This window comes from Crocuta crocuta, unplaced genomic scaffold, assembly GCF_008692635.1.
Source record: "Crocuta crocuta isolate KB4526 unplaced genomic scaffold, BGI_CrCroc_1.0 scaffold131, whole genome shotgun sequence".
NCBI classification, from domain to species: domain Eukaryota; kingdom Metazoa; phylum Chordata; class Mammalia; order Carnivora; family Hyaenidae; genus Crocuta; species Crocuta crocuta.
This window is the reverse complement of record NW_027528977.1, coordinates 7701854-7719907: the sequence shown is the minus strand read 5'-3', so window position 1 is coordinate 7719907 and position 18054 is coordinate 7701854. Positions and strand designations below refer to the sequence as shown.

General features: G+C 38.4%; 1 protein-coding gene across 3 annotated transcripts in view; it reads right to left on the bottom strand.

The window, feature by feature from the left end:
- The window catches only part of CAMK4 (calcium/calmodulin dependent protein kinase IV), a 211375-nt gene that overhangs the window by 20675 nt on the left and 172646 nt on the right, over nucleotides 1–18054 (bottom strand). For all 3 annotated transcript variants that reach the window (XM_077757172.1, XM_077757174.1, XM_077757175.1), the window contains 2 exons: nucleotides 7234–7324; nucleotides 5103–5177 (listed from right to left, as the gene is read on the bottom strand). In XM_077757172.1, the coding sequence (XP_077613298.1) occupies nucleotides 5103–5177; nucleotides 7234–7324 (166 nt within the window). The remainder of the gene's footprint in view (nucleotides 1–5102; nucleotides 5178–7233; nucleotides 7325–18054) is intronic.

Genomic DNA, 18054 nt, shown 5'->3' with positions numbered 1-18054 from the left:
TTTGTTTGTTTGTTATATCCTTAACACCTAGAATAGTGCCTGGTGAATAGTAGGAGCTCAATAACTATTTATTAAATGAAAAAAGAACTGAACAGCTACACAACTAAAGTTCCACAGAATATACTTTGTTTAGGTCAGTACCAGATCAATACAAATAGCACAAGAGGCCCATTTTTCTCTAGATTTAAAACTTCCAAGACAGCCTGCATTCCACCAGCAGAGTCCCTGTTCTCTGCAAGATCAAGAACAAGATGAGCTATGGCCTTTCTTCACCTCTCCTGTATATGTCCCCAGCCCCACTTTTTCCTTTTTCTGGCATTTGCTCATTTGGATCAAGTATTGCAAGCATGCCTGGGACAGTCATTCGGTGGCTGAGAACACAGACTGACTCAGGGAGAAAGAAGGGCCATGGTCGGCAAGAGGAGATGGACCCGGGCACCCATTACTCACCTGCTGAGCATTCTCCACTTGCTTCTTCTCACATTCCCTGCTCTTTCTCATCATCCACTAACCCCACAGGAACCCCGTGTACACACACCAGCCCATCAAGCATGTTATAGGCCATGCAACTGACATTTTACTATGTACTCTTCTGTTTATTCTTAAGTTCACTGTAGAAAGAAAGTCATCATAGTGGGTATTTAATTAATTCTCAGGTGAGATTGTCCCTTTGCCAGTTAGATTACCAATGTAATTTGACACTCTTATTATTTTACCTTAGCTATTTAGTCTCCTAGAAATGGACAAAATACATCTTTTNGAAAGTCGGACGCTTAACCGACTAAGCCACCCAGGCGCCCCTGAAAGCTTATATTTTAGATGATTAGATTTACTTTTTCATTTAAATTTTCCTATATTGGTCATTTTAGTGTATGTTCATGTAGACAGAAATCTCTTCTGTCCAACTCTAGGCTATCGAGAAATTATCTTTAATTTTGGTAGAGTGAAAATAGTAAGTCATTTCCTTAAAACATAACAATGCAAAAACAACACAGGATTATCACTCCAATGGAACTCTGGCAAATGCCAACAGAAAATAAATTCTGAACAGCTTCTAGACCCTGCAAATTGAATTTGGATAGACGGCTAGAAATATGAACTATAAATATACTTAGTTTAATTAGCTAAGCTTATGAATAACTTAGAAATTAGTATTATACAGAAATACTCTTACCTAACCCTTTCCCATACTGTTTTCTTTTCTACTGTAACAGCTTGTACTCCTTTTTTGTGATTGGCATTGATAGGTTGAACACCCACAGACTTCAAGCTTTAAATAGTTAAACCAGTCAAGATATTTGGTAGTAATATTGCATACATTGTGGCCCATTTATTGGGAGCCATGACCTAATGGATTTCTTTTTTTCTGAGACCTATTTCTTTTCACAGCAACAAGACATGGAGAATCTCTTCATGGCTATTTCAGAACACTAGTCATTGATTTCATTTATCTGGATCACAGACTTTAATTTTCTGGCCTGGAGTTTATTTTCCACTGGGCACATTTCCCAGGAAATAATGAGTATTTGCTTAAACATACAGCATCTGTGATTTTTCTTTTGCAATTCACTTATAGGAGAACCCTGTGTTATTAATAGCCTGGGGCAAAGGTTCTATGAATGAGACTGAATGAATGGCTTTTCACTTTCATATTTCCTGACAAATGACAGATGGTGTAATATAAATACCCACTCCCTCAAAAGATGTAACTGAAAACGCCTTCCATTAAAGGTAGACACTAGACCCAGTGCTAATGAGGAAACTGACCTGGGATGTAGTCACCCTTTCAACGAGCAAGGAAACAAGCTCACACCTCTCCTCTCTGTCAACTGAAGGGGCCTCAGATGCCTTTTCAAGTTAAATGTAAAGTCTGTGTGTAAAGTCATGCTTTCTACAGGATGATGGTGATTCCCACCAGTCTCATTTCCAACTCATTCTCTAACTGGGCAGTTTCATCCCCACCTAAGTATTCTCAGAAGGGACGTGCCAAACTGACGATGGTGCTTACATGTGGTGCAGGGAGAAAGGCTAGAACTGAGTGAACCTCAAAAGTGCTTCAGCCTTTCCTCTAAACAGTCTAATTGTTTCACTATTATATATTATTATTATTCATTATTATATTAACTAAAAAAAACACAAAAAACAAAAAAACCTTTAAACTCTGCATCTTTCCTGTGCTCCAGCCCATCCACTTCCTGAGCCCTGATGTGACTGTGATTTATGTTTTTCTCTAACTCAGTGTTTTCTGTGTTACTATTGATAGGTGTATCCTTAAAATCCTGCCCCTAACCTCTACTCCCACTTTGATTAAAATTTAGTGTATTTCTATGGGTCCAGAGTACGTATGAATAAATACATGTTTGTTTATATATGACCTTGATCTTGTAATTAATTGTTCCCTCCCCTCTGAATCCTTAAGCCTTTAGTCCAGATAAAACTAGAACGTATCGGGGCACCTGGGTGGCTCGGTCGGTTAAGCGTCCGACTTCAGCTCAGGTCATGATCTCACCATTCATGGGTTCAAGCCCCGTGTCGGGCTCTGTGCTGACAGCTCAGAGCCTGGAGCCTGCTTCATATTCTGTGTCTCCCTCTCTCTCTGACCCTCCCCTTCTCACGCTGCCTCTCTCTCTCAAAAATAAGTAAATTAAAAAAAAAAAAACTAGAACTTATCAAAACAAACTGATTTATTGTGTATGGGTATTTTTTTCTTTAATAGCCCAAGTAATCCTTAAAAGACAAGACCATATGTTGTTCACTCTTGTAATCTCAGAGCCTCTTAGACATTCAATGTTCATTTTATCAATGAATGAATCATTCACTCATAGAATGGCTATTCTGTAATGCCGCAGGAAAGAGCTGCTCTTATCACTATTATCAATGCCATTAAAAGGATGCTGTTATCTCTTAGTCACAGTAGGGACCCTGAGAGATGGCTATTGAAAGCTCTTCCTGATCTCCCCATTTCAGGGCTGCTAATACTCAGAGAAATGCTCCAGCCTACCAACCTGCTCAGAGTACTCAGTGTTTGTATTAGATAATAATTACTAAATTGCCCATCAACTTTCTTCTTTGGGAAATCCTTACTTTGTTTTATCATTTGTTTGTCAATTCTCTTTCAATGCTTCTATTTATTGGTCAGCCCTTAGTGCTCACAAGAGGGCAACCCCATTTGGCACATGGTACAAAATTCGGGGTTCTTTTTTTTTCCCTTCATGGCCTTGGAGATCAGGAGGCATAAAAGAAATACAGGAGGATGACAAGGACACATGAATTAGAGAAAGGGGAAATATCTATGGCACCATTAGAAGGAAAGAGCCACGGACAGGTTGTCAGCTAACAGTTCTAAGGAAAATAAAACAAGAGGATGTCTATAGGGAATATGGTATAGTTTAATAGTGTTTTTTTTTTTTTCCCCTCAGTAATGGGAATCTTACTGAAGTCTGTGGTAGAGATAGTGAGCAGTCCAATGAAATACTTATTATGCTTAGTAACAGAACTCTGAATTTATTTGGGGCAGCAATATGTCCAGCCAAAATACAATCTGGTAGTATGGAGGCTGTAACCGAGTACTGGCCAATAAGATAGAAGTGGAAGTGATGTGGAACTTTAGCAAGTCTATTTAACAGTGAAAAGGTACACCCTTCTTTTTTCCCTCTTCATGTCAGAGAATGCAGATGTAATCACTGATTTCAATCAGCCATTTTGGACTGTGAGGAAGCATGCTGAGATCAACAGAGCCACACCTAGAGAACTCACCAGGATTGCCTTTCACTAGACTTTTAACATGAGAGAAATTAACTTCTATCTTTCATAAGCCACAGTTACTTGGGAGTGTTCTGAATTTACTCCTAATTGGTAAACTACTCTTGTCAAGGAGTTTAAGATCCAGAACAAGAATATTTGGCACAATGTAAAGGTTTAATAGAAAGGTATACTTAATTCTGTGTTATGAACAATTGAGCTACAAGGAAATAATATTTTAGATTCAGTAAAGAAATTAGGTAAACACAAAATAATAAAATGTTTATGTGAATATGGAAACATGGAGAAAGATGAGGAAGAATGCATAAGGTTATTAATACTGATTACACATACTTGCATTTTTACTTTTTGCAATGACTGAGTAATACTTTTAAGGTTTAAAAAACTGAAAACAAAAACAAACTATTTTAAGCTGTAAATAATGACTGACAAATATTTCTATGAAGGAAAATTATATTGATTTATCTATATTGGATTATTTGAAGAGGGAATTGTATAAATCTGTTTTTAGGCCCTTGGATACCTGTATTCTTATCTGTGACCCACTAACAACTAGATGTGGAATCTTGGGGAAGTCATACTCTAGAACTCAAAATGAGAAAGTTAGTAAATGAACTTTAAAGCTTCTTCTAGCACTAAAGCTCTGAATTTAATCATATATTTGTTTCAATGGATATCTAACTGTACCTACTATAGTCTGATTTGCATGAATTCAAAAGTTGTTAAAATAATAGTTATGTGGTTCTTAAGAGTGAGGAGTGTCACACAGTCCATCTCTAGAGGCTGGGGGGCTCCAGTGGGGCAACCCCACCTGAAGCCCTTATCTTGGTAAGGCTAGGCGAGTGCCATCAATGAGGACAAAGGACTACCCCGTTCTCACTGTTGTCCTATATGCACTCTGAATTAATGACGCACTCTCTCCTCACACACCTTCCCAAGTAAAAGCAAACAAGGAAAGTGACAGGAGGGCTCATGGCTCTATTTCCAACCACAAACAAGGTTGTCTCCCTGCCCTCTTTCTTAGTGATTCTTCTTCTGCTTCAAAGTGGGTTCAAGAGTAGCTACTGCCCAGGAGACAGGTGCAGAGCACCCCGTCCTTTTCCCTGGCACTCCCTCTTTCCCTGCTCTTCTAAGAAGGATGCTCTAAAACTGATATCATTGAACCCCTCATGTAGAAAAAAAGGTGGTCTAAATATCATTTATACATGCCTTCCTCATGGAGACTCTCATCACACTGTAAGCATTTTAAACAGAGATATTAGGAGTTAAAAAATCAGATCATGAAGTAAAAACAGATTTCATATAACAAGAAAAGTAAATATCAGTATTAAAGAGCATACCGCAGTACCCTGGGGTTCCACACACAGTCTTCATGAGCACTTGATGTTCCACAATTTTGGAGAGTCCAAAATCAGCTAACAACACAAGAGAAACATTTAATGAAAGAAGTCTTTTCTCGGCCTTTATAAGATGACAGAATACTTCTGTTATTCAAAATAAAACAGCCTTAATTGTTTTTGTATTTGATGATGGATAGATATGTAGTAGGGGACCAGTCACATGGGAGAGGGAACTAAAAAAATAAAATAAAATATAATAATAATAATAATTCAAGTCTTTCTTTAAAGTGGAGAAAANTCCCAAATACATTTTATAGTTTTCTCTAAAATCCCTAGTATTTAGCAAATAAGCTCTTTTTTCTTGAAGTAATAGTTGTAATAGATATATTTGTCTAATATTAATTCTGAGATTTCTGAAACAGTAACTCTAAAGTACAATATAGTGATACAGAATTAGTAATCCCTTGGAAAAAATCAAAATAAAAAATTAGGTTTTCATGAATGTCAAAGAAGTTAACAGAAATATCAAAACATTTATTCTGCTTCAAAATAATGTCATTCCTTAGTGTATTTGATGGATAAGGATTTACTCTCAGTGAGAAATATAACCCTTATTATTATTATTATTATATTCCTCAGAATATTACATAGATAAAACACTACCAAAGTTGCTACCATTATGGTCTATTTGCTGGGCTCATCTCTCTCACTCAGGAAACATCAGGAAACCGTTCAAGGCCATTCTTCAAGAGAGGCAGGTGCAGAATTGATGCCATTTTAGACTTCAAAGATAAACCCACATTTCCACGGAGGTGCTGATCCTTATCAGGGAAAGCAGCAGGAAGTTCTTCAGAAAGAAAGCCTCTCCTGTCTAAATTAGTATCTATCCATCCATTTAAAGAAATTTAAGGATAAAATCTTTGAAAGTGATGTCAAAGGAAATGGAAGTCTCCCTGCTGTTCACTGCCTTTCGGGAGTGATTATAAGAACAAGCCAGCAGCCTGGCAGGACTTTGGTATTTTTTCTTTGGGTTCTTGCATTCATAAAGCACATTATGTTGTCTGAGCTCTTCCATGATATGTATAACTTAATTTTCAAAGATGTTAACACTTTTAATGCAGTGTACTGATCAGATTAACATTACACAGGCCAGCACCAAAAGAGCAATGTCCTTCACAGGATTTAAGGCAGATCTATTAAGGAGAATTCATGTAAGATAAATTTTATTATTATTATTTGCAAATGAACATTTGCTTTGGAAAGTAGCATTTAATATATATATACTTTTCTAAAATGCTGATTTAAGGAACTCTTTTGAGCAGATCGGAATTTCACAAAGTTCATCTTTGTAGTTCTTCAAAATGCTTATTGGGAGAAAAAACAAGGTTTCCAAGTCAAATAAGGTTTGGGAAAAGTCTCACAGTACACTAATTTAGATGTCAGTTTACACATTAGCATTTTTAAAGTTCTGGGAAGTCCTGCGCAAATAAAAAGTCGTGTTTAAGTTGGCGTTTCCTACCTCACTTAACCAACCTTAGCACTTCCACAAACCACTCCCACCTCCCTCAGAGGGAATTACAGTAGTTAACCCCTGTTCACTCAGCTCAGGAACCAGCGTTCTGTGGAGTGTACTTGGGGAAATACAGATCTCAGTTTCTCTCTGTTCACATAAACAAGGGACTCAGATCCTAAATTCATGGATATGTACTAAGCATTTTGTGTCAAAGTTCTTGAATATCTAAAATTGAGCTCCAACTGACTTGTGGAATAAATAAATAAATAAATAAATAAAATAAAAAGTAACAAAAAAGAAGTGTTATGTTATCTGAGATTTTCTTCTATATAAGCTTATCTACAAAATATACTGTCACCTCCTGCAGCCCCTGCTGTTTCTAAGAGTCGTGTTTCCTTTGTGTCCAGCATGGAGCACCAACTTCTAGGCACAGATTCCAGATTAACAGTTCAGGAAAGAACACAGACTTCCAAATAATGCATTACTCCTTTACAGACACCAGATATTCAAGGAAATTACATGGAGGCAAAACTGGATGGAGCAATATTTAAAAATTCCATGGAATAAATTTCTTCCACTCTGGGAAAGGAGTCATGATAAATTAGGAAATGTCCTCACCGATTTTGAGTGGTGCATCTGGGGCTGGCGTTGCATAGAGAAGATTCTCTGGTTTGAGATCACGATGGACAATCCCATTTTCATGTAGGTACTAAAGAGGGAAAATAATGAAGTAACATTACAGTAATTGTACTTAATGGTTCCAACATTTATGTTTAATCTTTTCAGAATTAGAATGAACTTTACTAAGTCATGTGATTCGACAATACACACATATGATGATTTTAAAAATAAGTACCATAAAGGAAAACGAGTTTATACTATACATAATTCAAGAACAGTTCACAGTTACCTAAAAGTGAAATGCATTTTAAAGTGTATAAAACCAATTGCTGGAAATAAAATATTTACTCATCAGAGAATTTTAGCTGTAGTTCTCTTTATGCATATTACCATATCAGCTCAAATCTGCTAATTATTATTATAATAAAATCAAGGTTCTGTGTATTGAAATTTGCTTCATTATCTGAAAAGCATAATTGTATGTGTCATCTCAGAAGCTCACAACCACAGCAAAGACTTACTAATAATTGTTTGAACAGACATTTAGATGTGAGTAATTATTATAGAGGACTATCCTTAATATGATAAATATTGCTTAAAGATGATGAATGCTCTCCTAGGCTCTTCTGAGGATTAGTAAATCCAGCTATCAATACAGAGTGGTATATTGCAGATGATCTTAAAGATCGCCTCTAGCAACTCCACTCATTTTATTATATTTTAAATTATTTCATAAATTACATGTAACACACTCCTGCTGTGAGTATGGAGCTCTTACCTGATCCTGCTTCCTCAAGTCTCAGATCCCTCTTCAAAAGTAATCACTCATCAGTTTGAAATGGTTTGAACTTTCTTCTGTGAATTCACAAACATGACTATATGTATGCAAGGAAATATCCCTGATCTTTCCGTTTTCTTATAGAAATATAATAAATACTAATTTTTATACTGTTTTTCCACACAAAATGTCTTTGAAACTTTTCTACAAATCACTACAGCTTATTCTCTATACCACTTGCTTGTCTCCATTTTGTTGGAAGCATAATAATTTATTTTTCTAGTCCCTTTTTGATGGAAATTCAAGTTTTTAAAAATTACAAATAAGGCAGTAATAAACCTTCTGGCACTTGGATATTTGGCTAGCTTTGTTGGTGTTTCTCTAGGACAGATACCTGGAAGCAGGTATGGTGGGGTCAAAAAGTAGATTTTAAATGTTAATATATACTGCAAAATAATTTTCCTAAAAGACGCTACTCACATAAACAGTGTAAGTATTTATGTTTTCCTGACATCTTCAGCAAATCTGTATTTTTAACTTTTGCTGGGCTTTAGTGTAAATATTATATCTTAGGTGTGGTTTAATTTGTCTTTCTGTGTTTACTGGTATATAGTACGTGCTTATTGGTTTTCCTCTTCTATGAATTACCTGTTTATATCCTTTGCCCACTTTTCTGTTGGGTTGAGAGAAAAAGTTGCCAGTGTACTTCAGTATTTCTCCTTTCCTATCTCCTATGGGAAGGGAAGGAGCCTTCTCTCTTTGCAACCCAAGTAACAGAAGGTAGATAGCTTCAAGGTCATAATTTGTGGTGCTTGACATGTGTCAGTGATTTGGGGAAACAGGAACTCATATCCAGCTCATTCATGAAAAACAGAGACGGCTGGAGCAGGTGAGTGAGGAGAGAGGGCCTCAATGAGATTCAGCTGCTCTCAAAGAATAGCTGAACACAGGTGTGCTTTTCTCATGACGGTTCAGTGTGGACTGTGCAGAAGGGAACCAGACAGGAGTCTCCCTGAAGAATGTTTCCTGCCGGGGTGATGCCATGTCATTTCAGCATCACAGTAAGCAGAACATGAGGAAGGTGACAGCAGGCAGTTGAGGAACTGCTGACTCCTCAGACCACCTGAGGTGGGAGAATTGCCCTGCAATGGGTCTCTGTAGAGCCATCAATGGCATCCCTTAGGGAAAGAGCCTGCCACACCCAGAGATCACAGATGCCAGATCAGAACTGTAGCAGTCTGGTGAGACCTTTCTTCACCATCCATCTCCTCTCCCTCTCCTGTCACTCTCACAACAACTCTAGAAGGAGCACAATCAGTTGGTGGGTAAAAAGCAGGAGGAAGAGAAGAAGAAACTAACAAATATTCCTATCCCCTATATTTAGAAATTATAGATCTCTCAGGTCCATGTTGGGGGAGGAAGACATTTAAAAGTCGGATGAGTCTAAAATTTTGGTCTTTTCCTTATCCAAGATGACTGGAAAAGTTATGGGAATAGCTTGAAATTTTATTCATGAAGGAGAGGAACGGGTTCACAGAGTTGATCTGCCAGGACAATGGTGAGATAAAATAAAGTTGCTTCTGCTCATGTCTCACCAGGCTGAGCTCACTCCTTACAGTAGATAATGATCATGTATAGATAATAATACCATATGTGTGCTATGCACATCCTATATTCCAAGCACTATTGCAAACACCTTGTACCTGCAAATCCTATAATGCCTGTTCTGCAAATGAGAAAACTGAGGCACAGAGAGGCCAAGTGATGTGCTCAACGTCACAACGTGTGGAGTTGGGGTTCAGATGTAGGTGTCCATAAGTAGAGGCCATAGCCTTGCCTGTTATGTGACTCCCAAGTAGATGCTGGACCATGTGGTGTGGGGATGAGAGGAAACTCACAAGGATGGAGAGGAGGGGAGAATGATGGAAGGAGCAGGAAGGTAATGGGCAGGGGAGGAGAAATGATAAGGCCGAGGGCCATGTTCAGCCTTCAGTGACACCCAGGGAAAACCCACCAGATCCTTGAGAAGGAATATGCTTGTTATATAAGCTCAGTTTGAAGGCTTTCAATACAGTTGCTTTGGAAGATACCTAAGAATTGCAGTTCGGAATCAAAAGAAAATATTGATCTCCCCCGAGTCTAACCCAATTTAGAAGTTCCACTGCTTTGGGAAGAAACTGACATTGAAGATAGCAACACAAAAACAAAAATAAATGAGATAAATTTACAAGTATTGATTTAGCAGAGTACTAATTATATAAAGACTCTCACCAACTATTATTCTGGCTTTCTAGAACAGAAATGGTAGTTTTGTGTTCTAAGTCCAAATTAAAACAAAACAAAACAAAATGACACAGTTTGGCACTTCATAAAGGAGAGCTAGACCAGATAACAGAAGAAAAATTTTAGGGAAAATAATACATTTGGGAGCTATGCACCAACAGAAGAACAAATTTAAAAACAAAATAAAGCAATGAAATACTGAAAGTCATGATCCTGGCTTTTAAAAATATAGGCAGGGATTACTTACTATAAATTACTTGGAGCAGAAAGATATTAAAAGTCGAGATACAATCATGTACACATGTGGTAGGAGGCATTTAAATGTATTTGACTAACAAAAATGGCAGGAATCATTGTTTTATTTTAGCTGAGATCCACTGATTGCCTTTAACCAATAGTTAATATTTTTACCTTTTATATTATCTCTAGTTAGGAAGCGAAGCAAAAAGCAAAGGGTGGAGCATGATCTTTTGCCTTCCCCGCAAAAGATCCAATTGTTAGAAGCAGCAAACTTATTAGAGCACCAGTTCGTAAGCCTTTTGGTCTCAGGACTCCATTAGAGTAAAAAGGATTACTGAGAACCTCAAAGAGCTTTTGCTTATGTGAGTTATATCTAACATTAGCTATTATGTTAGTAGTTAAAACTGAGAAATTTTAAAAAATTACTAATTTATTTTTAAAAAACAATAAATTAATGACACATTAACATAAACATTTTCTAACAGAAATAACTATTATCTAAAACAATAGTGAGCGCTGTGCTGTCTTAAAGTTTTACAGATTTCTTTAATTTCTAGTTTAATAGAAGATGGTTAGATTCTCTTATCCGCTTCTGCACTGTCTATTGTAAAATCATACATCATGCAGACTCTGGAAAATTCCACTCTACTTTCATAAGTGAAGAGAAATGTCTTCATATTATGACAACATACTTTTGACCTCACAAATGCTCTGAAAGGAGACGCAGGGACTATAGAGGACTCTTCACACGATACTTAGAAAATTTCTGTCTTAGAGCATCTGAGGACATAAAAAGAGCAGTTTAAGGGCTGAATAATAGGCATGCTGCCCTTTATTTTTAAACTGGGTTTTAAATGAGATATACACTTCTAATATCACCAAGTGCTAATCTTATCTTGCCACATTAAGATAAGTAGCGAAGTGAAAAGGAAATTAAGGGGAAAAATGCCCCTCAAAATTGTGTACTCATAGGAAATTATGCAAAGACATTTTATGATATCATATTAATGATACAGAATGGATTAAGAAATATCTAATTATGGAGAAAGAGACTTTATTAAGATACTGTTGATCTTAGCTACTGATCATTTAAATCATGCGGATTCAATATAAACAGACAAAAGGATTACAGAAATTGAGAAACTTGAGATAACTGGATATTCCAGAATAAGTGTTGAAAGTGATCATAATTAAAGTAAATCAAACACAAGCAAGGAAACTTTGAAAACTAAACACCACTTTGGAAGAAGACCTCTAAAATCTAACAATTTAATGGACCGGAAATAATAAATCTGACAACTGTAGCATTTAACTACTGACTCTTGACTAATTGTAACCCTTAATAAATTGGAGCAGATAACTAGGTATATATGAATTTACTTAAAACTTTGGGGGAATAAAAAAGAAGAAGGAAAAGGAAGAGGCAGAGAAGCACAATTTACAGGCTCAATTTTTTTAAAAACGGTATTATCATTTTAGAAAAAAGCATAAAATAACAAATATTTTGTCTGCAGAGTAATCAAGATAAGCAATAGGTAGGTTTTTAAGGATTATGTAATAATGCATTTAATTCACTGGTGCCAAGTGCATACCTTTGCCAAGTTCTCTTTCATTATTATACCCTTGGTTTCGAGGGAGGATTGATAAAAGAAATAAGCATAATAAGGTTTTTGTGGCATTGTTTTTGAAATAATTATTGAAGAACAACACCATGAGAGGCACTCTGGGGCCATATACCCCAAGCATGCCATTTAGTTTCTGTGTGGCCTGAAACAGTCTGTCTACCCTCATCCTCCTGGTTTCCCCCTCTGTAGCACCCACTTTGAAGGTTGCACTGAGAATCCGAGGTGAGGCCTGGAGGCACTGAGGAGAGCAGGTATTCTGCTCTATAAATGGTAGCTGTTAGGACCCTACCACTGTTGTTCCATGTCTCCTGTACAATAAATTACATTCAAAATCCTTTGAGATTTGGAAAACCTGCTCTTTCCTGAAGTGTCAAAGAACACTTTGATGGGAAAATGTTTGCTTTTTATTTCATCACATTTTCCTCTTCTGTTTTGGTGGCCCAACACTCACTGTACAAGAGGTTTCAATGACAATAACTAGCCTGTATTGGAATATTTACTTCTCCCTCTCTCTGCTTTTTGAAAATTTCCTTTTCCACTTTAATAGCTTTATTTTGTATGCCTTTTCCACTTAATTTGCCACAGCTCCTCTTCCCAAGAAGATGCAATGATAAGTTATAGAGTAATAGAATGTATTCTCTATTAGTCTTCTTCACCTTTCAAATAGGTCTAAGGGAAATACAGACTGAAATTACTGTATCTGTTTTCATAGCTTCTAAGAACATTTGGAAGTTAGAAAAGGAACAAGGTATACAGCAATTAGGATTTAAGCATTCTTACTATATCTGTTCTCCAATGTAAGACGAAGAGTTAGGATGATAAACAGTATTTGTCACTGATAAAGAGGTGCATTTCACAGCCTGTTGTTTCCCTAATGCTCCATTCTCCTTCTGGAGGCTCTTCTTCAGGAGCTGTCCCTGGGTGCCCCTGGGCCGCTCAGGATCCTCCTCCACACGACCCCTCCCTACTCAGAGGCATTGCCCTGACACTCCTGCCTTTTCTCCCGCTTCTCTTGCTATTCTCTCTTTTTTTGCTTTCATCGAACACTTACCTCTAGACTGGGTAGTGTCACCATCAAAAGGAAACAGGAAAAAGAAAACAACCATCAGCCGCCCGGCCTCTCAAATACACGCATTCCCCTCCTACTCTAGCTGCACTCAGCTATACCCTACTCTCATCAGTCTTCACTCCCCATTTCCATTTTCTTCCCTCTCAATTTCCTTCAACACACTATTGTTTTATTTCTGACCTCATCAAACCCAACACGGACTCTTTATGTGACCTGTTTGGCCTCTGAGCACACGGACTTGTCTCATTTGGACTATCATCCCCTGGGGCTCTTGACACACCCACAGCTGGTACTCCTCACCTCTGCGCCCCCCTCAGTCTCCTCCCCAGGCCCTTTGTCTTGGACTTGCTCAGCACCCTTCTGCTTTTCCTTGGTCTCCAGAGTTAAGCTCATCTAAAGACACAAATAAAGGTACCAATTATCCAACGTGTCCCAAATCTCTATTGCCTTCCCATACTTCTCTGTGGCTCTGATTCCAGAGAACTTTCTACTTTCCATTCCATTTGAATGTCTCACACATGTTTCTAGTTCAACGTGTCCAAAACAACTTTCGTATTTACCCTCAACTTACTCCTCCTGTACCCGTATTTCCAAACCCAGCAAATGACAGCATCCTTTTGACCAAGCCAGAAACCTGGGTTTATGCAACGTCTCCATCTCCTTTACCAACACGTCCAGTCCATGACCCATAACCCTAAGTACCTCTCCCTCCTTCGTGCCTCACATATTGTCCTCTTCTTCCCACTTATCTGCTCTTGCCTTCAGCCAGGCCACAAACATGGCTTCCCTCTGAATTATCCTGGTGACTGGCTTAATCACCAGCTTCCCAACTTCCAGGGTTGTTCCTACGCAGCCCATGCTCCATACTGCCATGACAATCATTTTTAAAAAGCGCAAATTCAGTCACATTATGCCCCTGCTTAAAACCTTCAGCATCTTCTATCACTTTGGTCATGCAGGGTAGCAACAATGTTGCATTTGATTTTTCATCTCTGGAGCAGGGGCCACAGAGATGAAACTCTCCAGGGGTCAGGAAGACACCCTAAAAGAATGAAGGAAGTTGACAAAGTGTAAAATAAAAGGAAGGCACTGGGAAGTCCTAGGGACTACCTCTGTCCCTGGAGAGCATGACTCCTTACAAGGTGAAGGCAACTCAGATTCAGCTAACTGTTGTCAGGCAGGAATGCAGGCCCCATGTTGCTGCTACTTCTGATTTTTAAAAAAATGTTTTATTATTTATTTTAGAGAGAGAGAGAGAGAGAGTGCAAGCAGGGAGGGGCAGAGAGAGAGGGAGACACAGAATCCGAAGCAGGCTCCAGGCTCTGAGCTGTCAACACAGAGCCTGATTCAGGGCTCAAACTCAGGTACTATGAGATCATGACCTGGCCAAAGTTGGACGCTGAACAAAGTGAGCCACCCAGGTATCCCTAGCTCTTCTGATTTTTAAAGGAAAGATAGGAATTCAGATTTTCTTAGGTAAAATATTACAAATTTTAAATGTTAACACTGAAGTTGAAAATTTTAAAAGCCTATGCAGGGTATAAACAAAACACCCTGCAGTCTGTGATTCCTGCTTTGGAATTTAAAACAGGCCTTGGCACTCAGTAGCTGCTCAATAAACATTTAGGAAGTATAAGTATATGAATAAATAAATGATTTTTGTTTTTGATTCTGCTTCTTAAATTAGATCTCTACTACTGTGTCTGTAGCCTTCTCTTTTGCCATAAACTCTCCCTGAGCTTGTCTGTCTATTCCTTTCCCTCTAGCTACTTTTTATAGCCTCCTCAGAAGTACACATGTGTGTAAAACAGTTTTGGGGTAGGGTTATAATTAATTTTAGGTTTTTTTCTTTTTTTTAAGTTTTTTAAAAAAAGTTTTTAATGTTTATTTATTTTTGAGAGAGAGACAAAGTACAAGCAGGGGAGAAGCAGAGAGAGAGAGGGAGGGAGGGAGAGAGAGAGAGAGAGAGAGGGAGAGAGACATGGAATCCAAAGCAGGCTCTCCAGGCTCTGAGTGCAGAGTCTGACGCAGGGCTGAATCTCACGAACTACGAGATCATGACCTGAGCTGAAGTTGTATGCTCACATGACTGAGCCACCCAGGTGCCCTTTTTAAGTTTTTTTGTTTGTGTGTTTTTTAAAGCTTATTTATTTTGAGAGAGAAAGAGAGCACAAGCAGGGAGGGAAAGAAAGCATGCACGTGCACGAGAGAGAGAGAGAGATAGAGAGACAGAGACAGAGACAAAGACAGAGAGACAGAGAGAGAATCCCAAGCAGGCTTCTCACTGTCAGTGTGCAGCATGGTGTGGGGCTTAAACTCACCAACCATGAGATTATGACCTCAGCTGAAATCAAGAGTCAGATGCTTAACCAACTGAGCCACCCAAGTGTCTCAATTTTGGTTTTTTCTTATATGAAATTTAACTATAAACATTATATATTACTTGAGTAATGAATTTTTAAAAACATACATTTAAAATAAGTAGCAGACATTTCATGCTGGTGTATCGTGAATGCCATGCATCTGCTACGAATGATGTGCTCTGAATATGAATATGTACACTGAGATGGTAACTATGTCTGGTCTCATATGAACTGAACACATGATGTGATGCCATTACTATTGCTAGCAATTTAAGATAGCAAAGACTATTCCATGACAGTATCCTAAAAAGATGTTCTAGTTCAAACTGTTGTTTTCTTAGGCTCCAGGCCCATATATCCACTTGCCCAGGTCTCATTTCAAGCTGGCTGTTTCACAGACACCTTAAGTTCAACATGTCCAAAACTGAACTCCTGACCGTCTTCCAGCCCCATTCTTTCTGTTCTTCCCACCTCAAAATGTGGTGTCTCAGTCAACTCAAGCGTTCAAGTCAGAAACTGTTTCTCTTTTCTCCTCCAGTGCCTCCATCAAATTCACAGCAGAGTGCTGTGAATTATAATTCTAAAACGTCTCCAGAATCACTTTGCCTCTCTCCATGGCACTGCCATGGTCTTGGCTAGGCCACCACAGTAGTCCCTTAACCCTCTTTGATTTCCAACAGGCCCTACCTTCAATCTATTCTCCATACGGCAACAAAGGTAATCAGACTATTTCTTCTCCTTGGGAAGCTCTTCATTGGTTTCCCATGGCTGTATCCTAGTTTTCAAGGCCTTGGTCACTTGGCTCCACCCTTCCCCTCCAGCCTCATATCCTGCTACTTAACCCTTTCTTGCTCTGTTCTTCCCATATCGACTTTCTTTCAATTTCTCCCAAGCCCCATTTCCTCCCCATCCCAATCTCAGCATCCTTTTCTGGCTGCCCCCTCTTTCTGGAATGCTTTTTTACACTTTTCTACCTGTCCAGCTTACTGCATCCTCAGGCCTCAACTAAAATGTCAATTCCTCAGAGAATGTCAATTCCTCAGGGAGGCTGTATCTGTCTTTCCGAACTAACATACGTGCCCACACTTATATGCCTTCATGGATGCCTCCTACTTTTCTTTACAACATGACTGCTTCTTTGCAAGCTTTATGATTAGGATGTCTCCCTCACCAGACTGAAAACTCATGAAGACAAGGAAATTTTGATCTGGTTCCTCAGATATCTAGTTTCTTGCACAGTGTCGGCAATAAGTATGTTCTCAAGAAATATTTCTGAATGATCGATGCACTCAATTTTCCTATAGACATGTTATGTTGTTCTACTTTTGAGTCATTAACTTATAGATACTCAAAGAAAGGTTGTATTCTGCAAAGGATACTCATTTGCCATTACTAATCTTTGATAGAATTTAAAATTTTGTGCTTACATTTGGCATCACCTTTGATACATTTAACTGAAATAAGGCATAGCATCTGTGCCATCTACACTGACGGGATAATAATACTTAGGCACTTCAAAGGTGCTATGAGATTTACAGCATCACTCTGAGAAAAGCCAAAACCCAATAAGAACATTCTAATTGTAAGATCAGGCAAAAGGGTTTCATCCTCATAATGACATCTTGAATACTTATATAGTTTTTGTTCTAAAGTAGCGTTGATAGTTATGGCTGAATTAATTTCTTCACATCCTTTGATCTGAATATCCAACACAACATATGCCTCCTCAGGGGAGCTTGGGCAAAGACAGTTGAAAATTCATCTGTTAATTTTCTCTTCAGTTTCCCTCATGTCTGAAACATTCATAAATTGGACTTGCCAGTGCAAGGAAACGGAAGTGAGTAGTGATTTGGGCAGCTGGAATGACATGTTAATGAACAGTGGGCAAGCCAAAGTTGTCTGTTTATAAATAAAGGTGTCCTGCTGGGCCTCGCAGTGGTGCCCTTGAAGAGCACTGAGCCTGTGCTGTCCCTGCAGTAAGTGTCCCCTGGGAGCATCTCTGCTTTAGATTTGGGGTGTGGCTTAGAAGTGTCTGGATAAAGTAAAGATGGGAATTCTGGAGTACCAATGTCATGGGGAAAAGGGGCAGGATGCTGACCGAGAGAATACTTAGGAACGCCACTGGGTAGGGAAACCTGAAGAGTCAGGTTAGAGCACTTGGTAGGCAAAGAGGTCATGAAAAGCCATCATACTCCAGTTCTTGTTGCTGATTTTGGTATGAGTCTCCTGGTGCGCAAAGTCAGAGTGAGGGAACAAGAATACTTTCAACAGGCTGGAAGTTCATTTTCCTGTCTATTTATATATGTGCATGTTATATAAGTCTACTAAGTACACGTTTATAAGAATGGTCTAGATAGTACTGGTGGCATGTATAATTTTATCTAGACTATTTTCCTTAGATTCAATTCAAAATCTAAAATGAAACACTTATCATTACTTTCAAGAACAATTACTAAGTGA